This window comes from Xiphophorus maculatus, chromosome 8 (genome assembly GCF_002775205.1).
Source record: "Xiphophorus maculatus strain JP 163 A chromosome 8, X_maculatus-5.0-male, whole genome shotgun sequence".
In the NCBI taxonomy this organism is placed as follows: Eukaryota; Metazoa; Chordata; class Actinopteri; order Cyprinodontiformes; family Poeciliidae; genus Xiphophorus; species Xiphophorus maculatus.
Genome location: NC_036450.1, coordinates 6616206 through 6641832, shown reverse-complemented (window position 1 = coordinate 6641832; position 25627 = coordinate 6616206). Strand labels below are relative to the sequence as shown.

The 25627-nt window shown below is 39.7% G+C and overlaps 1 protein-coding gene across 1 annotated transcript in view; it reads right to left on the bottom strand.

Annotated features, from left to right (window-relative positions):
- Positions 1-683: 683 nt before the first annotated feature.
- The window catches only part of LOC102237756 (hamartin-like), a 31126-nt gene continuing 6182 nt past the window's right edge, over positions 684-25627 (bottom strand). The window contains exons 7-22 of the mRNA XM_023338295.1: positions 24894-24967; positions 24628-24806; positions 15538-15662; positions 14428-14593; positions 14222-14343; positions 13714-13807; positions 12636-12743; positions 11137-11752; positions 10004-10047; positions 7193-7359; positions 5723-5905; positions 5535-5645; positions 4865-4987; positions 3622-3809; positions 3367-3540; positions 684-2691 (exon numbers count right to left, since the gene is read on the bottom strand). Of these exons, the coding sequence (XP_023194063.1) occupies positions 2100-2691; positions 3367-3540; positions 3622-3809; positions 4865-4987; positions 5535-5645; positions 5723-5905; positions 7193-7359; positions 10004-10047; positions 11137-11752; positions 12636-12743; positions 13714-13807; positions 14222-14343; positions 14428-14593; positions 15538-15662; positions 24628-24806; positions 24894-24967 (3066 nt within the window). The 3' untranslated portion in view covers positions 684-2099. The remainder of the gene's footprint in view (positions 2692-3366; positions 3541-3621; positions 3810-4864; positions 4988-5534; positions 5646-5722; positions 5906-7192; positions 7360-10003; positions 10048-11136; positions 11753-12635; positions 12744-13713; positions 13808-14221; positions 14344-14427; positions 14594-15537; positions 15663-24627; positions 24807-24893; positions 24968-25627) is intronic.

Here is a 25627-nt window from a genome sequence, read left to right as displayed (position 1 = left end):
AGCAAATTATTGTTAAAAAAACATTTCAGGTTGTTTTATTGTTGTATAATTTATCCATCGATTGGCTATTCCTGATTAATCTAATCAGCCACTTCAGCTCTAAAGCGGAACACAAATTTATTTTATTAAAAAAATTATAATTATTTCTGTATATATGTATTCATTGCCAATGAAAGTGCTTGTATTTTTATTGTACGTTTTGCTACAATATTGACCGTTTTTGAAAAAGACATTTTTACCACGATAGTTTTTCGTGAAAAACTATCGTATACAATAAGACGACAATAAGACGACTAAAATACAATAAGACGACAGTAATTATCAGAAAAGTGTTAGGAATCATCATAACACTCCGGAAAACTTCAAGAACACAAGAAAACTTCCGAAAATATTCCGAAATGTTAAGAAATGTAGCTTACCTCGCGTTTGAGCTAGCTAGTCAAACAACCGTTTTATCGCCTCTGGTGCCTTGACCAATCAGGATTCTCGAAAGAGAGGCGTCTCGGCAGCCAGCCAATCAGTGACAAACACTTTTGTATCATTGAAAAAAACAAAATGTCGGCTCAAATTGTCAACGGAACAACCCGCAGTTTGTGGTTTAGAGACCTCCTTTTAATGGCGACATCTCCGACAAGTTTAATAGCTAAAGTTAGACCTAATGAACAAAACAAACAAACAATGAATTGTAGTGCAAAACATTGAAGACGATCTTTATTGTTCACAGTTAAACACAAGCCACTGCTTTATGAACTTCCTTTTATTTGCCGTTTTGTCCCAGATGCTCCGGGTCGTGTCGGAGTCCTGGTTGTCGTGTGTTTGTGCTGATTGTACCTCCTGTTGGTGGTTTCCTGTCCTTTCTACAGTTGGCATTTAAAGAGGTTTGTTGAACATGCTTCAGATAGCGAGGCAGAAGGAAATGACAGCAGGAGTTCCCAGTGGACAACAGGCTTTTCATGATCAGTTCCAGAAAATTAAATAAAAACTAAGAAATGCAGGAAACCCATTGGACCAGATGTTTGGAATCGCCATTATTGTTTACATGGAAGATAGAAATGCTATGAACCAGTTAGTAAACTGTGTATCAAAACAAAACAACTGAATCCAGGAGAAGTGGGATATTGAGTTTGTACATTCAGCCTGCTTTCCTCAGGATGTTTTGGCAACATTTTCTTCCTGACCATTAAAGCTAGCAAGGAAATGTTTCAGATTATTAATACTCCTACATTTTCCAACAAAGCCGGAAGGGTCAACATCTGGAAAACCTTCAGCCAGGACTCTTGTAGAGTCGGAAATAATTTTAAAAACTATTGAAAGATTTCATTTTGGATTTTCTTTAGTTTTACTTCATAATCCAAATTTCAAAAAAATCTAGATCCAACCTGAGCTTCCTTCAAGGAAATTTGGGAATTCCTTAAAAGTTTCAGTTGTAACGTTATAAAGTAATGCATCTTTTAGATATTTGCTGAAACTGTCGTGACAGTTTGGTATTAAGCGGATAATCTGTGAAAAAATTTCGCTCCTTTTCTAGCTTCCAATGCTAACTAGAAACAACCAATCAGAGCCAAGAAGCAGGTCTTAGCGCTGCCAATCAATCTTGCCTGGTGCTGCTCATACCTACTTTGCTCTCTAATACACTGCAGCTAGCATAACATGTTGTGAATGCTCAGGCTAGTTAGCATAGCCACAGATGAGCGTTTTCTTCACCATTAGCATATTTATGCCTCCTCCTGGCTCTCATTGGTTGTTTTTGGCCAGGGAGGAAGTGGAGGAAATGAATCTTTTCACACATTATCTGTCTGATAACACACTGCCATGACATGATAGTTTTAAGAAATATGTAAAAAATATTTTTTGTAAAAGTTGCATACTGTAGCTTTCAGTGATTCCCAGAAGCTTTTACATGTTATGACTCAAATGTTCTGCGTGTTTCATTTAAAAAAAATATTGGAATGATTTAAAAAACATAAAAAGGAGAAGAGAAGCAGGAAATCCTGTTGTCCACTTAAGAGGACAAATAACACTGATGCCAAAGAGTTGCGGACGTGTGACTCTTCTGCTGATTTGTAGCTTTACTCCGTTAGTTTCTCAGTTCTCCGACTTTAACTGTGCTCGTGATGCGTTTCGTTGTAGTCCATAATCTTTAGCTGTTGCCGAGGGCAACGGGGCCCCGAGGGGCCTCTAACGCCGACCTGCCCAGGCCCGGCTTTTCTGTGAGGGCTGCCCTGGCCGAGGGGTCGCAGTCTGGGCTCGGGCGGCGGCTCCTTGGCGTGCACAGTGGCGGCAGCTGGGCCGGCCGGACCGGGCTCCACGCACAGCTCGGTCTTCAGGCCGTGGGCGAGGCCGGCGAGGCGCGGCGGTGGCTGCTCGTCGTCGCACTGGCTCTCGCTCTTGTTGCGGAAAAGCTCGCGCGCCTTCATGCCCAGGAAGCTCTTGGCGCTGGGGTAGGAGCCCACGGTGAGCGGGGCGTCCGCGGCCGGCAGGGCGGCGTGGGGGCACGGCGCCGACGGCTCCATCAGCAGGGGCGGCGTCAGGTCCTGGGCTCCGTTCATGGAGCTGCCCAGGGGCAAGGAGGAGCCGCTTGCCTTCGGTTGCCCCGGCGATAAAGTGCTGCCGTTCGTCCCCCGTGGGGAATCGCGAGGCGACGGGCTGTTCGGCTGCTTGACAGCGTGAAGACCGCCTGCAGCGACGCCACTGGAGGGCAAAACGAAAAGAGAGGGAGAAGTTTACCAACAGAAAGAAAGGTGGAAGGAACAAGACAGAAAAATATATGAAAAGATATAAAAACGAAAGTGAAAGTAAGAAAAAGTGATTGAAACAAAGAAAGGTACAAATCTTTCTTTGAAAAAGAAAAAGAAAAAAGTGATATAAAAAGATATTAAAAGAAGCAGAGAAAAAGACAGAAAAAGAATAAAAATATATGAAAGAAGGGAAGAAAGAAATTACGAAAGAAATAAGAATGAAGAACAAAAGAAATTGAAAGAAAAAAGAAAACAAATGAAGAAAGAACAAAAGACAAGACAGAAAACAAAGAATAAGGGGAGATATAAAAGAGAAACACAAAGAAATAAAATGGAGAGAGAAAAATAAGAGGAAAAAAGAACAAGACAGAAAAATAAAAAAAGACAAATGAAAGAAAAAAAGGAGGAAAAAATATAGAAAGAATAAGATGCTGACAGAAATAAAAAAAGGGATGAAAAATAAAACAAAGCTGAAAAAGAAAGACAAAAAAGACAGAAAATCAAAGAGAGAAAAGAAAAGAAAAACAAAAGACCGACTCATCCAGGTTGTTGGTAAGATGTTTGTGAACTCGACTAAATCACTAATGTAGGTATTAATTGATGAATTTCTGCTTTTAACCTTCCTGACCTGCAGTCTGGATGCGTGCGTGTCTCAGCTCTGCCCCCTGGTGGTGAACTGCTGCCGGCGGCGGCCGGAGCCTCCATCTCCACCTGGCTGTAGAGCTGCAGCAGCTCAGTCTGCAGCAGCTGGGTGATTCTCCTCTGAGCCTGGAACCTGCAGTCTGACGCCTGCAGCTCCGCCCTGCACTCAAAACAAAGCCAAAAGAGACGAGGTCAGAAAGGAAACGGGTCAGAGGACGTCGGATCGGAGGCGGACGCTCACTTGGCTTGGCATTTCACGTCCTCCAGAAACTTCTTCTGCTCGGCGATGAGGTGCTCCTTCTTGGAGAGGAGCGTCTCCAGCTCGGCCGCTCGCTGCTGCGCCGCCTCCAGCTTCTGGCCCTGGGCCAGCAGACTCTGCCTCAGGGAGTCCACCTCCTTCATGTGGGACATCCGCAGCATCTCCGTCTCCTAGCAACAACCAGGAACAGCTGCTTCAGTGAAACAACATGTGGCGCCTGGGCCATTTGTGGACCTTACACTGACATTTTTTGTGGAGTTAAAAAATGACACAAATTTGTTTGTTGAACTTTTTATTTTTCTTAAGAGTAAAATTTTATTTAACAACTTTCTCACAATGGAAAATGTTAATTACGACACATGAGATTCATCTTTTTACAGAAAAACTTTTCTAATAAATAGAACTACGTCAGAACAAAGACCTTTACTTAAAAGCCGACTTTGTTTTCATTTAATTTATTAAACTTGACCAAATATTACGGTAGAGGATTAGGGCAGTGGTGTCCAAGGGCCGGCATCCTGCGTGTTTCAGTTCTCTCCGTGGTTTCACACACCTGCATCAAATGATGGCTCATTAGAGGCCTAGGAAGAACATTGACATGCTGAAAAAATTATTACCACCAGGGAGAGAACTAAAACACGCAGGATGCCAGCCCTCCAGGACCAACTGTGGGCACCCCTGGTAGGGCCTCTGTAAACAAAAAAAATTTTTAAATCTGAGTTTTCCTCAGAATTTTTCTCTGAATTTCTCATTAAATCTTTTAGAACCCAACTTTTTCCCTTGAAATTTCAACTTTACTATCAGAATTCCAACTTTTTCTGTCTATTTCATCTTTCCCTCAGAATTATGACATTTCTCTCAGAATTTTCTCAGAAATTCTTAATTTTTTTCTCAGAATTCTAACTTTTTCTCAAAATTGCGATATTTCCTCAAAATTGCGACTTTCTTCAAAACTATGGCATTTCCTCAGAATTACGACTTTTTTCTCAAAATTCCACCCAAACAGTATTTAATATTTAGTATAAATGATGGTAAAATATGTCTAAAGTGTCTGTATCAACGTTTAATTTTCTCTATTAAAAACACATCTATAATACTAATGAAGAACAATAATAAAGGACATCTGGGTAAATATATCTAACTACTTCACTCTGATTGGTAGACGATATGATTTTGCTCCAGTTCTCTGCGTGTGACACACACACACCTGTTGTGGCCGTCGTACCTTTGTGTTGCTCATGCCTGGCTGCTGGGCGTCCTGCATGGACAGCTTATGCGCCTCCCCCAGCAGCAGCAGCTGCTTGTTCAGGAAGCTCATCTGCTGCTGGCTGCTCTCGCTGTTGCTCAGCTGAAGGACGAAGGAGACAAACAGGGACATGGAAGGACAAACAGCCAATTAGGACACAAATAAGGACGACGTCGGCTTTAAGGAGGAGGACAGAACTCAAGACAGAGTGGTCAAGAAGTACTACGTTACCCACAATGCTCTGCTTTAACATTTGGACAACAAAAAGAGGAAATGAATGAATGAATGGAAACATTTGGGTAACTAAAGAGGAAATTTATAGAAATTAATTCTTTTTCTAATCATTTGCTTTTCCAACTTTATTGAGACCAGAAAAAGTTTCACCAGCAGTGAAACTGAAACCTGTTTGTGTTGCTCTAAAGCAGAACCCAGTCCACTTCCCCAGTCTAAACTGGTCCGTCAATGGCTTAAATAAACTCCAGCATGCGAGTTCAGTATAAACTAAACACATTTCTATGCTGGGATTATTAAAGCATCTATAAAAACAGATAAACGTTGTGACTTCACCTCGTCTTCTGTCTGTTAAACTGGGTTTTTCTTGGTATTTTTCTGAGATTTGGTTAAAGAAATGGACCAAATGGGACTCTACCTTGACAGTCATCTGGTTGAGCAGATGCCCGGTGTGGCCGACTTTGTTGTTGGCCGTCTGAAGCTCCGCCTCCAGGTCGTCCATCCTCTTCTGACACTCCTGTAACTTGCTCTGTGGAAGCCGTTATCAGGGTTAGAAACCCAGACTGGAGAACGGGTTTTATTTGGTACAATCTCAGCGTTTCGGACCTGCAGCTCCTGGTTCTTGGTGTAGTAGTCGTCGCGGCTCTGCTGCAGCTGCCGGATCTGGCTGTGCAGGCGGGTCACCACGGTCTCGCGGTCGTCCCACAGCTGCCGGTAGCGCTGCTGCTCCACCTGCAGGCTGTCCCTCAGAGACACGATGTCCACGCTCTGCAGGTTCAGCTGGTCCTTCTGCGCGCACACAGGAGAAACCCAAACACACACAATGCTCAGGGTTTCAACGTCTATGCCAATAAACTACATCAGGGGTTCCCAAAGTGTGGTGCGGGGGCCATTTGTACCCCTTGGAGTAATTTTGTGGTCAACAACTGCAGTTCAACAATGATGCGAATTTGTTCATTAAGCATTTTATTTTTCTTTAGGTTGAAATTATTATTTGCACAGTTTTCATACGATGGAAAATATTAATTACAACACAATATTTGTCGTTTTACAACAAAATGTTTAGAATAAATAGGACTGAATCTAAACAGAGACTGACTTTTACTGCAGCCAAGTCAGCTTTTACTCAATTTAGTAAACTTGGCTAAAAATAACAATAAAGATTAGTGCAACTGAAAAATATTCTTACTTTAATCTCCTTTTTTCTGAAAATTCTGACTTTATCTCAGAATTCAGATTTTTTTCAGAATTCTGAAAGAAGTCAGAAGAATTCCAACTTTTTTCTCAGAATTCCGTCAGTTTTTTAAAAATTCCAACAGTTTCAGAATTCCATCTTTTTTCTCAGAATTCCGACAGTTTTTTAAAAATTCCAACAGTTTCAGAATTCCAACTTTTTTCTCAGAATTCCGACAGTTTTTTAAAAATTCCAACAGTTTCAGAATTCCATCTTTTTTCTCAGAATTCCGACAGTTTTTTAAAAATTCCAACTGTTTCAAAATTCCAACTAACTCAAAATTCAGACTTTCTTTTCTCGGAATTCCAACTTTTCTTCAGAATTTTGACATTTTCAAATAGAATTCTTTACTTTCTTCTCAGAATTTGGACATTTTTCTCAGAATTCATCTTTTCTTCTTCAAAATTCCTACTTTTCTCTCACTACCAATTGTTTAAATAGTGTTCGCACCATTGAGCAAGTCTAGTCTTAAAACTGAACCCGATGAATTTGGGACAGACTTTCAGTCTGGATAAAATGCAGGTTCAGGAATAAACAGCTACATGATTAATTTCATAAACTGTCATCATAACTGATAGACACATTAAAATGTTTGGCTATTTATTTGGATTTTAGCACATAGATTGATACAGGATTAAAGTCAGAATTCAAATTTTAAAAAGTCAGAATCCTTTTTTGTTTGTTTTCAGTGGCACTACTCATCTGCAAGCATTACAAAAAGATACATTAAAACTTATATGAAAAATAGATAAACTCCTGCTTGCCCTGTTTTAGCTATGTTAGCTTAGCAACTGCCTGTTTCTTGGAAAGCGGGTAAGAAGTAGTAAAGAGTTGAAACTTGCCATTGCGTTGTTCTGCTCCTCCAGCGCCGTGGCGTTGATGATGCGTCGGAGGAGCCGGCGGTTGCGGACGGCGTGCTGCTCCCTCTTGTAGCGCTCGTACAGCAGCTGGTTGTGCAGCAGCAGCAGCTGGCTGCGCAGCGTGTGGAGCTCGTCCAGAGGAGCTGAGCCTGACAGGAGGATAACAAAAATTACACCTCTGATTTTCACTTTTAATCACCTTCTTTACTAAAGAAGAGGTTAAAAATTACAGAAAATATTTTTGAAAAAATGACTTTCCTCTCAGTCGTTCGTCTCCCTACAAGACGTTTTGTTTAAATGGAAAAAGAAAAGGATAATATTTGTAGAATAAAGACATTTTTACCAGAATAACATCTCCCAGCTTCCACTGTTATTGAGATTTTTTTTGTTATTTTTTCAAAAATTACTCAATTCTCTTAATATTCAGACTTTTTTTCTAGTAAAATTAACATTTTATTTTCGTATTATTTGAACATTTTTGTCATAAATTTTATTCTAGAAAAATAATAAAATCTTAGCCTGACACTAACATAAAAACTAAATATGAAGGTTTTCTTTTTTTTAACCAAATGGCCATTTTAGGAGTCTGTATGCTCCAGTTAACATGTTATTGGTCACTAAATTAGTTAATCCCGATTAATGGATTATTAATCGTGACTCTTATTCCATACAATTATGAAAAATAGGAAGTTTTTTTAGCAAATGGCCTTTTCAGATTCTGCATACTCCAATTAACAATTAAACATGTACAAAATCAGTGGACAATTATTTCAATAATCAATTAATCACGATTAATATAATTAATCGTTTCAGGCCAAATACTTCTGCTCGGTAAGTCCTCATCTTGTTTCTCATCTGCAGGCCTGCTTCTCATTAACTACTCCGGTTAACGATTAATAAGTTGCTAAATTAGTTGACAATTATTTCAATGATCGATTAATCGATTAATCGAATTAACCGTTTAACCTTATCCTTGTTCTACACAACCTAAAGAAAGAAAATCTCCCTAAACATAAAAAGTTTTTTTTTTAGCAAATGACCTTTTTTGAGTCTGTATCCTCCAGTTAACGATTAATCGTATACTAAATTAGTTTAATATTATTTCAGTAATCAATTAATCACGATTAATCGTTTCAGCCCCAGTAGAAATACTTCTTTAAGGCTCTGTGAGTCCTGAAACATCCTCTCACCTGCAGGCCTGCAGAAATGACATGACTTCCATCAGGAAAACCAGGGAGGTTAATTAAATTCCAGAAGATTAATTAGAGTTGTATGTTGTTGTGGGCTGCAGCTGGAGAAAATGAGATTCTTGTGGTCTGGCATCCAAACAACAGAAGCCGAGTCATCTCTAAGTGGTCGGCTTTTCCATTTCGGAGGTGGAGGGATTCATGGGAACTGTGGGAACTTTGTTTTGATCAGCCTGAGCTGAAAAGAGAAAACTCCCTGTTCAGCTCAGTAACACTTTAACATACCACTCATGTCTCGGAGCATGTGACACATCACTGGTGCTCCTCTGATAACTCACTGACTGCAGAGCCCAGAAAAACTCAACTTTTACTTTAAGTTTACTGAATATCTCATAAAAATCCTAATTTTTTGTTTGTTTCAAACAGAAAAACTTTCAGTGATTCATGTCAAGTAGAAAAACATTTTGAGTGATGCATGCCTGCAGTAAATACCGGCGTTTCCATTAAAAATGTGCACAAAACCTGTCAATATTGCGCTAATGTCGAAAAAACACAATCGCAAGAAATGCAATTAAAATCACATGTGAATAAGTTTGTTCACGCAATAAGTCTGAGGTGTCAAACTCACTTTCGTCTTGGGCCGAATTAAGATCATAAATGCTCTTAAAGAGCCGGTTGTGCCAGAATGTATTGATAAAATATGAATAAATAGCTCTCTGTGGTTTATCAATAATATTGAACATCTGTCCACACTGTTCAGTCCCTCCAGAATTTTGCAACTGTTTTTATGATTGTTTTGCAATCAAAATCACTGATTTTATGGAACAAATTTAGAAATAATTGCAAGTAATTTTGCAATATTTGCAAATGACATATGATGTTACATGTGACTTTTTGTCGTAAAAGTACGAAATAGCTGACTCCTACAGTTAGCATCACTTAGACCCAACATTTTTACAGTTTTGTGGAAAATTTGCAATAAACTTAGTCGTGTGTTAGCATAAAAAAAAATCCTAGGATCTGTTGATTTTATGGTCTGGAGTCTAGAGGGCCACACAAATAGCTATGGTGGGTCAGATTTAGCCCCCAGGCCTCGAGTTTGACACATGTGCAATAAGTCATTAAAAAAAACATGCCCTTCAACTACTTCCTGTCTTCTTTTTTGTCATTTCCTCCAGTAGTGACCATCCGGTTGCAAAAGTCTTTTTTTTTCGTTGCACTTTTGCAAAAAAAAAAAAAAAAATTTTGATACAACCATCCTAGATCAAAAATTTATCAAAAGATGTGCAAATGTATTTTTGTAACTAAAATTTGCACTACTTTATGGTTAATGAGAATGCAGTTCACTATAGCTGACTGTTAAAGACAAAAATATGAATCAAAAGTTGAGTGGAAGGAAGAAAAAGATGCCCAGCCAGAAGATTTCAGCACCTCTCTGTGCTTACAGAAAGGTGACCAGATTGACAAAAGATTTAATTCCAGAAACATTTTGAATCTGCTAAACTACTTCCTGGTTTATTCACTTTATATTTGTTTCTTTTTGTTCACTGTTAACAACAATCTGTTGAGCATCGAAGAGAAAAGTTCTCCTTTTGCAGCTCCTTACCTCCAAAGTGAGTCCAGTCAGCTGACTTACTTGGCAAAGGTAATCTGTGAAAGGAAAAGACAAAACCAAAACAAGTTCATTGACGAAATAAACAAACACACCAGAAACTGGACCAAAAATAATTGGTAAGACTTTCTGTTTTTGCACTTTTCTGCCAACAGGAGAAAAAAAAATCTCATTTTCAATTTATTTATGAAGTAAAATATGTCACTATTTGTTTTTCAGAATTATCGTTTATACCATAAAACCTGTGATTTTATTTAAATATATCGTTTAGTCAAAATTCACATTTTTATCTTATTAAAAAATTAGAACTAATGTAAAGGAAAAAAAAATGTTGTTCCATAATATGCAACTCTGGAAATTTTATATCAACTGATGTTATATTTAATAATAGTAAAAATATCAAAGAACAGACATTTTCATGAACTGTAAGCAATTTAAGATCTGCTATAATAAAGTTAATCATGTTTTTAACCTAAAAATTACATGTATTCTGCCATGTTGTCTTCCAAGTGTTTATTTTTTGTTTTTATTTCTGAAAGTTGTTTTAAGATAAGATAAGATAAGATAAGATAAATCTTTATTGTCCTTGTCCATCACTTTATTAGTGATGTAATAAAGTGATGTGTTTACCATTGACTGTGGATTCTGGAAGTAGATCTGTCATGATAAACGATAATATTTTTGTTTTGTTTTGAGAACATTTTCTAGTAATACAATGCAAAAAACACTGTTCTGGAATTAAACAATGCAAGAACGAGTACGAGTCGCTGTTCGACTCCGTACAAGTCGAACAGCGACTCGTACGGAACCGGCGCTTTGCCGGCGGGTTTGGGGAGAACATCTCAAACTTACTGGAGACGTCGTCAGGCGCCGATAAATAAGCTTTAAATGCTTATGAACATTTAAAACCAGAATGTCATATTGACATTTTAAATATCCAAAATAAATAAACAAAACAACAAATAAATAACTGTGAGAAAAAAGTACCAGACTGAAGATTTTTATCATCCAGTTTTTGGTAGAAAGAGAGAGAGAAACGATAAATGCGTTTTTTTTAAGTCATCATGAGGTTCACTGATTTAGGCCCAGCTGCGCACCAGAAACTGAACGTAAAACTTGAGCATCACCTCTTCAGGACTTTGTCGTGTGCGTCACTCCCCTGCTGAACAAGGCGATCCAACACCTCCAGTGGCGACGCCGACACCACGCCCTCCTCCTCCCCGTCCTCCAGGCCCTCCTCGCGCTGCAGCAGCCTCTCCATCGCCGCCTTGTGGACCGCCTCTGATGTCTTCTGGCCCACGAACAGCGAGGCGGCCCTGGGCAGGGCCAGCGCGAACAACGACTCGTACGGAACCGGCGCTTTGCCGCACGGGCTCGGGGAGAACATCTCAAACTTGGAGGAGTCGTCGTCGGGGGCGGAGGGGCTCCGGAGCAGGTGGTGGTCAATGGGGGTGAAGCCGGACTGGAAGGACCAGGACCGATCCACGGCGGACCGATCCGACGCTGCTGCTCTGTCGCCAGCGCCGCCGCCTGAGGCGTTCTCGGCTCTGTCCGGAGTGGATGCGGCGTAGCGCGGCTCTCTGATGGGGCCGCCCGGGTGGGCGTTGGTGGAGGAGGTCGGGTTCTGCGTCTGGCGGCCCGTCAGAGTCTCAGTGGTGTGGAAGAAAGGAGAGTCGTAGCCTCTCAGCCCCGGCAGCTCCTGCTTGTCTTCAGTGAGTTTCATCAGCTCCTCTGTGATGGCAGCTGCAGCAGAAACACAAAGAAATTCATGATTAATCTGATTAATCGATTACACACCACAAAAGCTTAAGTATTTATTTTTAAGTTGTTTCTACTGTAAATATCTTAGTACACTTCAAATAAAACTAAATTATAAGTAACAGCAGGACATATAAGCTCTTTAAAAGTCAATAATGATGAAAAAGTTCTGGTTCCACTGGTAGAATGTTCCACTGCGCTGTTACCTAGCAACCCCAGCCACGCCCAGCCCGTTACCTAGCAACCCAGTTCTAGTTCCGTTATAACAAGACATTTTTCCCATGATACAAGTCTAATAATCTGTAAGTGGAAGTTGTACTTTTTCATCAAAATTGACTTAAAACAAGCTGCTTTATCTTGCAGAAAAGTTTTCACACCAGCACTGCAAAAACTAAATCCTACCAAATGCTTTAAGTTTAGTTTTTATTCATATTCATATTTTTCATATTATCTTGGAGCACCTGAAATAAGACCAAGCTAATTTATAAGTAACTTTTTGGCAACATATATATATTAGCTTGTTTTAAGTCAATAATTCCTTAATATTAATTTAAGAAGTAGTAGTTCCAGTAAGATTATTTCACTAATAAGGGAAAAATGTCTTGTTACAAGTCAGAAAACCTGCCAATGGAAATAGAACTTTTTAAAATTAATCATAAGGGATTATTGACTTAAAACAAGCTACTATTTATTGGCTAAAAGTTAGTTTTTGTTTTTTATTTGAAGGGATGTGCATAAGACTGACATGACTGCAAGTTTTCTTGAATGTTTTTGGCTGTTGTCATGAAGTGTAACCCTAAATAAAATCACTTTTAATGCAACTTTGCATGATTTTTCATGGTCGCATTGTTTTGCATCACAAACTGACCTTCTTCTCTCTCCTTCTCCGTTCTCAGCTGAAGGTCCAGCTCCTGCTTCGTCACGAAAACCGACAGCTCCGTCAGCGTCATGGTGACATTCGCTGCACTTCCTGCGTCTGATAAGAAAAGAAACAAATGTTTAAGGACGGCGGATGTCTGAAGAGTACGCTTACAGAAAACAGAAAAGGTTTCACAGATTCTGTGGTTCATTTTAGATAAGGTACGGTACAAACAAAGCTAAACTAAGCAAGAAATAGGCTAAGCTAAGTCAAGGTAAGATATAGTAAAAATGAGCTGAGGTGAAACAAGCTAAGCTAAAATTAGCTATGATACAAGACAATAAGGTAAAAGATAAGCTAAGGTGAAATAAGTTATAATAAGCTAGAAATAAAGTAAGCTAAGGTAAGACTAAGCAAATCTACGTTAACTAAGCTAACTTAGCTTAGCTTAACTGACTTAAGTTAACCTAGCTACCTTAGGTTAGCTTAGTTAAGTTAGCAAAAGTTAAGCTGCTTAACCAAGATTAGCTTAGATAAGACACAACACAATAAGGTAAAGATAAGCTAAGCTAAAACAGGTTAAACCAAGCTACACCAAGAGAAGCTAAGATATTACAAAATATGGTAAAAACAAGCTAAGCTAAGGTGAAATAAGCTAAGCTAAGCTACAAACAGGGTAGACTAAGGCAAAGATAAGCTAAGTTAAGCTAAACCAAGATAAGCTTAGATAGGATAACACAATAAGATAAAAAATAAGCTAAGCTATGCCAAGATAACGTAAGATGTGATAATGTGAAAAGAAGATAATGTAAAGAGAAATAAGCTAAGATAATCTACAAACAATGTAAGCTATGGTACAAATAAGCTAAATTAAACTAAGCTAACACAAGATGAGCTAAGATATGACACACTAAGGTAAATTTAAACTAAGCTGAGCTAAAGTAGCCCAAGAGTTCAATGAAAGCTGCTCACATTTGCAGAAATTTTGGGACAGACAAGTTACCAGTGTCTTCTGTGTATCCTGATTGGAAATGTTAACCTTGTTTTATTTATTTGTGGGATCTGGTCCACCTTTAATGTGTCTAACCTCTGTTTGCAGCTCCCTCTCCACTCTTCTCCATCTCTCTGACATGCTCCTGTCTCACCAGTCCAGGCTTGCTGGTTTCTCCTGGTCGACGATCCTAAAAAAAAAAAAAAAAAATTAAAAAAAAAGTTAAATTATTAGGACTTCATCGAGTTAATTCCTATATGGCAACCTAAACAGCGATGGACGAAATGTTGTGGCGAACATAGTGGCTTCGGTTCATTGAGCAGTGGCTATCAGATGCAGATTACTGCTTCATAGGCATAAAATGCGACTTAAATATGTTTCCACTAAAGAGATGCACTAAATTTTGCTCTTTAAATGTGTATTTTTTGCACAAATATATGTACAATTTGTTTCCATCTGGGCAACAAAACTGTAAAATACAAAGTTTTGAACAATTGAAGTGCAGTTATGCTCCAAAAACATTTTTATCTCTGTCAAACTTTTGGCCATGACTGCATATTTGTGCCACAGAGCCATTAATAAAACAGACGAGGAGTTTTCATACTTTTCTCGGCGGACTGGACTGGACCGTGTTGGCTGGCAAGGAGATTACAGGGAAGTCATCTGACAGAGTGGGAGGCGGGGATGAGGTGGCTGGAGTGCTGGAGGCCGGCGTTCCTTTTCCTCCTGCTCAGAGCGAAACGGAAACAAACGAATTCAGCAGCGCCGTTAAACATGGTGGAGCGCTGCGGCGCGGCGTTCGTTCTGTACCTGACGTGCAGTGGAAGCGGCTAGGAAGGTGTGAGGCACTGTGGGAGAGCTCCAGGTTGGGCGACATGCCCCGGGAGGAAGGGGGCGTGGCCATGCCGCACAGAGAGGAGGGGCTCCACAGGGGGTCCTTCCCCCCACAGGAAGAGTTCAGTTCACTGTTTGAGTTCTGCACAAACACAAACAAACAGAGAACTATTAGGACCGCAGATAAAAAATAATAAAAAAAGGGGGAAAAAATAGAAAGGAATTTGGACATTTTCTCAAAATTCTGATTTCAATTTTCTGAGAAGAAAAGTCAGAATTCTGAAATTAAAATCAGAATTATCAGATTAAAATCAGAATTCTGAAAACAAAGTCAACATTTTGAAATTAAAACCAGACATTTGAGAAAAAAAGTTCCAATTTTGAGCAAAGTTAGAATCCTGAGATTAAAATCAGAATTTTTAGAAAAACGACACTTTTAGAACCAAAAAATAAATTTTTAATTTTGAGAAAAGTCAGATTTCTGGAAAATAAATAATCAGATTTCTTTTTTCCCAGCGGCCCGAATCTTAAAATCATTTATGAAGAAAATAGTCAGAATTTTGAGATTAAAATCAGAATTTTTTTTTTCTTTTTTCAGTGGCTCAAATTCTCTTCATATTTATTTAAGACATTAAAAACAAAACAACAACAACAAAAACAATCAAACTAGTGCTGGGCAATTTGAAAAAAATAAAATCTCCCAATTTTTTCAAATGAGAAAAAAAGTTATTTTAATGAAAGTTATTGAGATCGTTTCCAACTTCTGGTGATGAAAATAGATTCAGGTGCTGAAATTTAAAACGGCGATACCATCACTTTTCACGTAGGAGTTCTCATAAAATTATGACTTGATCCTCAAAATGTTTAAACTTTATTCTGGTAATAACACTTTATTTTAGTATTTTTTGGCTGTTTTCTTGTAATACTATAACTTTATTCTCTGAATTAAAACAACAAAAATCTTAGCCTGGCCCTAACATTTCATCGCAGAGTTGAAAGCCCAAATAAATAGGAGATTTTCCAAAAATTAAATTTTCGAAAATCGATTGATTGTGCAGCCCTAAACCAGCTGATGGATGATCTTACCTGCCGTCTGGAGGTCTGTGGGCTGCGGTAGGACGAGGACGACTGAGTCCCTGAGAGGGGCGGCAGGGACAGGGGCGGGGGCAGCGGCTGCCGCGGAGTCGAGAACGGCGTCGAAGAGGAACTTCCTGTTGAGAACAAACATGGCGACCAATGTAAACATAAACGTAGCGCCTGCAAAGTTACTGCCGACAAAATGAGAGATCAATACTTGCTAAAATCTTAGCCTGAAACTAATCTTACACTTAAAAGACTCCAAAAAGTCATAGCATGCCTTTAGTAGAGCTGAAACTTTGAAGCTACGTTTTGGCTAAAGCATGTTTACATGTAAAGATGTTTTTATCTTACATACAAAATGCGAATATTTTTTGTACACTTTTGGCTTCATTACTGCTAACATGTTATTTTTCCAGTAAGTTACACTGTTTTCAGTCTGTGTACTCCAGTTAACAATTAATTGATCACTAAATTAGCTGATGATTATTTCAATAAACTAGAAAATTCCTGAAGAAATTTAACCGGGGCCTGCCAAAGTGTGCCCGTCGGTTTGGACCCAGCGTTCTGATGCTAAACATTAGCATCAATGCTAAACTTAGCTAAATAGTAGTCATTAGCATGTGGAAAGTCACAAGCATCTTGCCTAACATAGACTTGCACCATTCAGTATATTAAAATGAATGCATAAGCTGAAATTAGCCAAAATGCTAATGTAAGCCTAAATACTTTCTGTAGCATGTGGGGTATCATTTGAATGTTGTCTGTAATTAACTTACTCCACTCAGTATATTAAACATGGCTAATAAGTAAGAAAAATAGGTAATAGCTTATTTAAGCTCAAAGGCTACTGCAAGGGCGCAGCAAGGCAGTTATAAAATGATTTGGGGTCAAAATGGCGCTCCATTTCTCACTCCAGCGGAGCGGCAGTTGGTGTCAGTTACACTCTCATTTTTTGAAAAATCAAAAACTTTGGGTCGCTTAGAGACAAATTGTGGACAAACCGTAACTGGTATCGACGAGCCGTCTTCACTTTAGAAGAGATCACGGACGTATCTACAAAATGAAATTTGAATGGCATTTCTACGTGAATTCTTGATGACACAGAAAATCCTCAAAAATAGGGTATTTCTAGGATTTTTCTTTCCTCGCTCCATTGACTTATAATGTTTTTTTTGTGAATTATGTCGCCATGGTAACCCTGAATCCCACCACAATAATAGCTCCAATATCGTGAATTTTCCGCACGTTTTGATACCTCATTTGTGGCTGGGCACGCAGCGGTACGAGCCGCATTAACGATCACGGAAGAAAAATAAATAATATTAAAGATGCTCATTAGCATTAGCCTTTTAGCTTAAATAAGCTATTACCTATTTTTCTTACTTATTAGCCATGTTTAATATACTGAGTGGAGTAAGTTAATTACAGACAACATTCAAATGATACCCCACATGCTACAGAAAGTATTTAGGCTTACATTAGCATGGGTGTAGAACAAAAGGTGCCTGCAATGCTATGGGCAATTTTTATTTATTATTTTATTTTATTTATTGCAGTTTTACTATAAACTGGTTAAAAAATAACTGAATTATTCATTTCTAAGCCCCTTTTCCTTCTCTTATACAAGCAGAAACACATAAGCTCAACAACACAAAAGCTTCATGTTTATTACAAAGTATTGATCTATGAATTGATTTCTTCCTGTAATGGAAATGATTTGTGATTAAGTTTTCTGTTTTCATGCTTTCATGGATTGTTCTTCTTTTTACCCTTTTCTACAGGTTTTCATGTTAAATTGCACTTTTTTGTTAAGTTTGTTAAACTACCTTGAATCTGTATTTCTAAATAAAGACTAACAGAAAGATCACACAGTAACTTTTATTTTTTATAAAACCTGTTTTGTTCTTATAACAAACAAACCAGATAAAACAAGTTTGGGTTTCTTTATGGTTCAGAGAATTAAATTATGATTACAATTATCATCTAATATTATGTACAGATTTAACTCTAATCTTAATTTAACATCCTGGAACCTGAAGAATCCAAACTTGTTAAATCAACTTTTTTATGTTTGGTATAAAAAGAAAAACAGGATTTATCAAAGAAAAACAGGTGAATGGACTGAACTTGTGTAGAGCCTTGCTGGTCATGTTGACCACTCAAAGCGCTTCACACTACAGTCACATTTACAAACACACACATTTACACCGACATGCAGATCGGAGGGCAACTTGCCGCTAAGTGCCCCGCCCCGGGGCAGCTCAACATGTGGCTGAGGAAGCTGGAATCGAACTTACAACCTTCTGGTCACAAGACGACCACTCTACCCACTGAGCCACCGTCGCACTAAAAAAGCCACTGCATGATCCTTTTGCTAATCTTCTTTAAATACAGATTTAAACAGTTTAAAAGCTACAATTCAGTGCAATTTAATATAAAAAGTGAGTAGAAACGGTAAACTAAAGGACAAACCATAAAAGCACAAGTACAGTGGAAATAAACAGAAATCATTACTATTAAAAGAAGAAATTTTAACTCTTAAATCAATACGTTGCTATAAAAATTGAGCCCAGTGTTGCTGCGGCGCTAAAACAGCGAAGGGAAAAGGGCTAACGTACGGCTAATTCAATTAATTTTAAAGTTTAACAATAAAGCTGCACATGTGTTTGGGGTTTCTTCAAATCTTTGGGGGCAATTTGCAGTGACCAACTGACCTGACCTACATGTTTTAGGAGATGTGGGGGGAACCGGAGCACCCGGAGAAAACCCACGCAAACACGGGGAGAACATGCAAACTCCACACAGATGGTCTCTGTGAAGACGCAGCGCTAACCGCTGCACCACCGTGCTGCCCACGTTTTTTCCAATTGGGTTGGGAAGGGATCTATTTTCTAGTTTGTCAATGGGGGATAAAACTTTAACGTTTTAAATTTGACGGAGCGTGGCCTGGCGCCCCGTACACAGAGGCTACAACCTCCATGAGTTTGATTCCTGTTTTCCTCTCTTGCTCGTCTTTCTCCCTCTCTAAATATCATAAAAATCCAGAACATTAGACATGTACTTGACAGTCTTCACTCTTTAGTTTTGTTTTTTTTTGGCTTCTGCCATCGCAGAATGTTCCAAACTCTTTTCCAAAATGAAAGTTTAGAGTTTTTCTTCTTACCATCCTGCATGGCATCCAGATTGTCCAAATCCTCCAGGACGGTTTCTCGGGTGATCTCTGTCTCTTCTGAGGATTCCGGATCGTTGGAACAACCTGATAAAGTTTCTCCTGACATTTTTTCCTCTGGAGAATCCTCTTGACTTAAGCCATCAACCGGGTCCACTTGGTCCTGTGAGCCGTCCTCCTCATCTTGGGAATCTGTGATGTGTTGTTTTGGGAAATCATCTTCTTCAGGTCTCAGAGTGTTGGGCAGCAGGAGATCCTCTTTCGCTCTTTGTAAATCATTTTTCAAACTTCTGATCTCCTGCTGATATTTCTCTTCTTGCTGTTTAAATGTATTTACTTCATTTTCATACTGACATTTTAGCTCCATGTACAAACCGTTCATCTTCTCCAGCTCAGCCTGGGCACTGCTTTCCTTGTCTTGAAGGAATTTAATCTGTGTTGTTGCATTTTGCTGGAGGACGGCATATTCAGCTCTCATTGTGTCCAGTTGTGCCTTGTCCTTCTCTGATTTCTCCAGGTGAGCTTTTCTCTGCTCCTTTACCTGCTGCTGAAGTTTTTCAATTTGTTGCAGTGCAGATCGGTTTATGTCCCATATCAGCTTCTCCGCCTTTTGTCTTTGTAAAAGAGCCATTTGATCCTGCTTTATCTTTTGCTGGTAGGTCTCAATCTGCTGCTGTAACTCCATTACGTCTGTTCTATGTCTAGATTTTAGCTCCTCATGTGAAACATGAACCCGATCCAGTTCATGGAACATCTGCCTGTCCCTGTGTCGCAGAATTATAATCTTTCTTGCCATTTTTCGGAAGAGCTCTTCCTTCTCAGCTCTGAGATTGTTGACAAGCTGCAGGTTCTCTCTCTCTCTCTCTACATTGGCGTCTTTCTCACGACTCGCCTCCTGCTGATATCTCTCCACGTCTTGCTGTAATCCAGAAACTTCACTATGATATTTAGAGTTGAGTTCATTGTATGAATGTCTGAGCCGAGCCAATTCTTCCTGCAGACGTTTCTCGTTGTCTTGCAGGGACGCAATCTTTTGGGACATTTCTAAAAACATGTCGTCCTTTTCAGCTCCCAGGTCTTCTAATCTGGCGCTCTCCATTTCCAGACTGGAGTCCAGTCTTTGGGTTTCCCCGTGTAAAATATCCAAGTGTGCAGGAGCGAAGCTGCCTTGGGGGTTTTGCCAGACTCCCGTTCTTGCCTGGAGTCCCATCATCCTGTTGCGGTATTTCTGAAATTGGTGAAACATTTCTACCTCAAATCCTTTAGCCAAAATCTGTCGTAAATTACTAGAACCGTCGACTGGAAAGAGCTTTGCGCACGTCTGAGCTAGTCAGTGATATTGCAAGCAATGAAAAATATGCAGAATTGTGCCACATACAATTCTGAGTTGATGACATCACAGACTGCATCGCCAGTGACATCACAGAGTCTTCCTTTGCTGGCAGTGTGACATCATTCCACCACCAAATATCTCACTCTTCATTCTTGTTTACATTCAAAATAGTCCATGATTCACTGGTTTTTATCCAAACTCATTTCTGTTTTGGGCCAGATGAAAAACCTGAATGCTCATAAAGGGCCTGTTGCACCAGAACATATTGATAAAAACCAATTAAACTGTTAAAATATCAATAAATAGGTGTTTCAGCATCAATACGCGTTTCTTAAAATAACATAATATTGAACATGCTTTCCTTATGGCCCTGAGACGATTCATTGCCAGAAGAGGAAAGCCTGCAGAGCTATGGTCTGATTGTGGGACCAATTTTAAGGGAGGGGATCGGGAACTCAGAGAAGCCTTTGCCAATATGTCAGAGACGCTGCAGGGGCAATTAGCCTCCCAGAAGATTAAGTTTCAGTTTAATCCCCCAGCAGCCCCACATTTTGGCGGAGTGTGGGAGCGAGAAGTTCGTTCAGTGAAGGCAGCTCTCCGAAGCTGTGTGGGTTCCCAACCTCTTCAGGAGGCGGTACTTCTCATAGTTCTTCTGGAGGTGGAATCAATACTGAACTCAAAGCCTTTGGGCTATGTATCAACTGATGTGGCAGACGTGGACCCTGTGACTCCAAATAGTCTCCTCATGGGGCGGCCTGATGCATCCCTACCCCAGGTGGTCTACCCAGAGAGAGAAAACCTCAGTCGAAGACGTTGGCGGCACTCACAGATTCTTGCTGATCACTTCTGGGCAAGGTTCATCAGAGAATACCTTCCTGGCTTACAGACAAGACACAAATGGCAATCAAATCCTCCTGGACTTCTCCAGAATGCAATCGTTATGATTGTGGATCCCCAGCTGCCCCGCGCCTTATGGCCAGTAGGTCATGTGATCAAGATTCATCGTAGTGATGATGGACATATCAGATCAGCGGATGTGAAAGTTAGTGAACATGTCTACACTAGACCAGTTGCTCGGTTGGTTGTTTTACCAGCTGAAGTAAAGGACACTGAGAAGAGCAGCCAGACACCCCCCAAAACTTAGTAATGCCTTTTATGTTTAGCAAATGTGTAGCCACATTTGGGGGCGGCTGTATAGAAGGCGCTGATATTTTTTGTATTTTATTTTGTAATATTGGTTTCGAACTTACCCTAGGAAGTGACGCAAGTCTCAGTTAGTGCTGCGCTACCGCTCATGAGAGCAATTTAATATACTTCCGGGTCAGTTTTGCTACATTCTTAGCATGCGAAGACCGCATTCCTGGTGTAGTCCTGAGAAGTGATGCTCCGAGTGTTAAATTGATGACAGAAAGTAAGTACTGCATTTAGCGTGCTGTTTGTTTATTCTAGATTCAGTTTGTTATGTGTGTTAGCTACGGGAGAACGAGTATGCGATGTTGTGGGGCTCTCTGAGCGCCGGGAACTCAGTTGAACCTGCTCGGCCTTCGTAGGTTTACCTTAAATCCCATTGTTTGTAACTGCATTTCGGCTGCATCTGTTATTACTTTCCATTGAGTTATTGCAGCAGATATATGCGCTGCCAGCTGCCGCCATTGTGTAGTGATTTTATCTGGCCACATGATGGCGCCAAAGTGCCTCTTATGCTAAACTGAGCCGAAAGGCTGTCTGTGTTCGTGTTTTCACCGAGGCTGCGCCTAATGATGTAACCTTTACGTAAATTGAGTTATTTGTGTATGTTGTGGATTTACATGCAAACGTGGATGGTTGAGTTTATTTCTCATTCGATATTTTTGTTTGAGTTTGTATTAGTTGAACCTCTATACCTGTAATATGTTAGCCTACTGGCAATTTATTTGTAATTACAGACTGCGGGCAACACTGAGCATCAAGACAAATAATCCAGCTCACATCTGAAGTTAAAGGTTTTTTGAATTATGTCGCCATGGTAACCCCGAATCCCACCACAAGTAATAGCTCCAATGTCGTGAATTTTCCGCATGTTTTGATACCTCATTTGTGGCTGGGCACGCAGCGGTACGAGCCGCATTAACGATCACGGAAGAAAAATAAATAATACTAGAAAATTTCGGAAGAAATTTAGCCGGGGCCTGCCAAGGCGCGGCCGTGGGGTTTGGGCCCGGCGTCGTCACGCCACAAATCGGCGTCGACGCTAAAGAACGCCGTGACGTAATCAGTGGCACGCGGAGAACCGCAAGAACGTTAAGTGAGGCGGACGTGCACCATTCGGTACGATTTAAAATGTTGTCAAGGCTTTTATTTTGGAAGTTTTGTTAAACTTCATTTCAAAGGGCCAAACTAATCCCATGCGTAATAGTCCTTGGGTTAAAATAGTTATATAATGCTCAAAACACAAGTAGCTGATGTAAAAAAATGCAAGGCTTTTATTTTGAAATTTTCAGTATGCTTCATTTTTAAGTTCCGAACTAATACCACGTGTAAGAGTGCTTTGGATGAAAAAGTCAAAAAAAGCCAAAAAGAGCTATTACCTCATGTAAAAATATTCAAGGCTTTTATTTTGAAATTATTATTATGCTCCATTTTAAAGTTCCAAACTAATCCCATGTGTAACAGTGCTTTGGATGAAAAAGTCATATACGGCCAAAAAAAGCAATTACATGATGTAAAAATATTCAAGGCTTTTATTTTGAAATTTTCAGTATGCTTCATTTCAGAGGGCCAAACTAATACCACGTGTAACAGTGCTTTGGATGAAAAAGTCATATACGGCCAAAAAGAGCAATTACGTCATGTAAAATATTCAAGGCTTTTATTTTGAAATTTTCAGTATGCTTAATTTTAAAGTTCCAAACTAATCCCATGTGTAACAGTGCTTTGGATGGAAAAGTCAGATAAAGCCAAAAAGAGCAATTACATGATGTAAAAATATTCAGGGCTTTTATTTTGAAATTATTATTATGCTCCATTTTAAAGTTCCAAACTAATCCCATGTGTAACAGTGCTTTGGATGAAAAAGTCATATACGGCCAAAAACAGCAATTACCTGATGTAAAAATATTCAAGGCTTTTATTTTGAAATTATTATTATGCTCCATTTTAAAGTTCCGAACTAATCCCATGTGTAACAGTGCTTTGGATGAAAAAGTCATATACGGCCAAAAAGAGCAATTACGTCATGTAAAATATTCAAGGCTTTTATTTTGAAATTTTCAGTATGCTTAATTTTAAAGTTTAAAACTAATCCCATGTGTAACAGTTACTGAGTTAAATCAGTTATATACAGCCGATAGCAGCAGGTAGTTCTAAAGGCCAGTTCTCAGTCCTGATCTGTTTCAACTGAGGGTAGATAGAACTACAGTGATGCGTTTTTGTAGTCCTAACCAGCAGCCAATAGCCTCTTGAGTTCCGTTGCTATGGTAAATAATGGTCTCAGCAGGTGTGAGCTGTGAGCTCTGAGCTCTCAAACACACAAGTGTGTTTGAGCAAACACACTTTACTGAAAAAAAGCATTGGAAACAAATCCTTCTTGTTCGGGAACCGTAATACATATTCGAAAAGCGTTTTAAGCGTATGACAGTTCAATGTGTCTTCTGCGATAGTCCCGAGATTCATATCTGTACCTCACTCAGAGCATTTACAGTGATGAGAGAAAGAAATGTTGTGCCCAGATATGAACCGAGATGGGCTGTCACTCTAATTTGAAGAAAAATGAGAAACTTTGGGTCGCTTAGAGGCAAATTGTGGACAAACCGTAACTGGTATCGACGAGCCGTCTTCACTTTCGAAGAGATCACAGACGTATCTACAAAATGAAATTTGAATGGCATTTCTAGGTGAATTTGTGACGACACAGCAAATCCTCAAAAATAGGGTATTTCTAGGATTTTTCCCATTGAGTTATAATGGGGTTTTTTTCGTAGTTTTTTGCGAATTATGTCGCCACGTTAAGCCCAAATCCCACCAGAAGTAATAGCTCCAATGGCGTGAATTTTCTGCACGTTTTGATACCTCATTTGTAGGTGTGCACCCAGCGGTATGAGCCGCATTAACGGTTACGGAAGAAAAATAAAGAATAAAGAGACGCCTTGTTGGGTGTAGAGTAATAGGTTCCTGCCATTGCTTTGCATGGCAGGCCCCAACTAGAAAATTCCTGAAGAAATTTAACCGGGGCCTGCCAAAGTGTGCCCGTCAGTTCAGTCCTGATCTGTTTCAACTGAGTGTTCCAGCATAGTTAGTCCTAACCAGCAGCCAATAGCCTCCTGAGTTCCGTTGCTATGGTAAATAATTGCCTCTGTGAGCTGTGAGTCAGACATGCAATAAAGAATAAAGAAACCCTTATTGGGTATAGAGTAATAGGTTCCTGCCATTGCTTTGCATGGCAGGCCCCAATGATCAATCGTGATTAATCGTTTCAATCCTAGTCCTAATACATAAAGAATTTCTAAACAGGGCTGTGAAAACTTTGAGAGAAAATGTATATCTTGATTTTTGGCAATGAAATAAACAGAAATATGAGATGAATTTAGCATTAAAACGTGTCAATGTGTTTTCTCACCGTAGCTGCTGTGCAGGTCTGTGTAGGGGCTCGACGTGGAGTCCTGCGCCCGCAGGTGGGCTTGTGGGTAAAAGTTCTCAGGCATGGTGGCGTAGCCCTCCTCACAGGACGCCTCCTTTGGGTCTAGGGACACTTTGGCACATTCAATGACGATATCATGGATTTCATACTTTTTCCACCTGGAAAGAAAGCAGAGAGCCATCAGGAAGAGAGAAACGAATAAAACTAAAGAAGGATTTTATCCAGGAGGAGCAGGATGGGTTCACCTGGTGGGGTCGAGCTCGTGGTCCTTGGTTCCCGTCACCAACTCGGGATGTATACGAACATGTTCAAGCATTGGCTGAAAGGGTTTCACACAATTATTAACACTGACCAGTCATGCTTCATTACATTTTGCTCATGAAATCATAAGTCTTACATAATGAGACTTTATTTGTTTTAGGGCTTCCGGTCACTTTAAATTTAAATAAGCTGCTGCTGGCCACGCCCCCAATTCAACATTTACACTCGTACCTGAAAATGGCTGCAAACAGATGCGCAACTGTACAATCTCACATATTTAAAAAGCATTAGTAGAGCCTCCTGCACAACCAACTAGAATGCAGCAAGTGGTTTCTGGATTTTAGGTCAACAACAAAACACTTGTCTTTTCCAGCAGCCATTGTACAGCGGTAAAACCAGCTGACCGAACATGCTGGAGCTCAGCTTTGGTTGCTAGGTGACAGGCAGTGTCTGCTGATTTGTGACGTTATATTCATAGTTTTCATGCAAAGTCTCACTTCCAGAAACTTTGTAGCCAACAGCCATATTGGTAGGTATCCGTAACTAACTGCCATGGCAGTTGCTATGGAGTTGCTATGACAACAATAAATAAGCCACAGGCTTAGAACTAGCTCTCACCTTGTTCCTACCTAACTTACAAACAATATAAGGACATTACAACTACCTGAGTACTCTACCCACCTCTGTGTAAAACTAAGACAAATATCAGCGATATTTA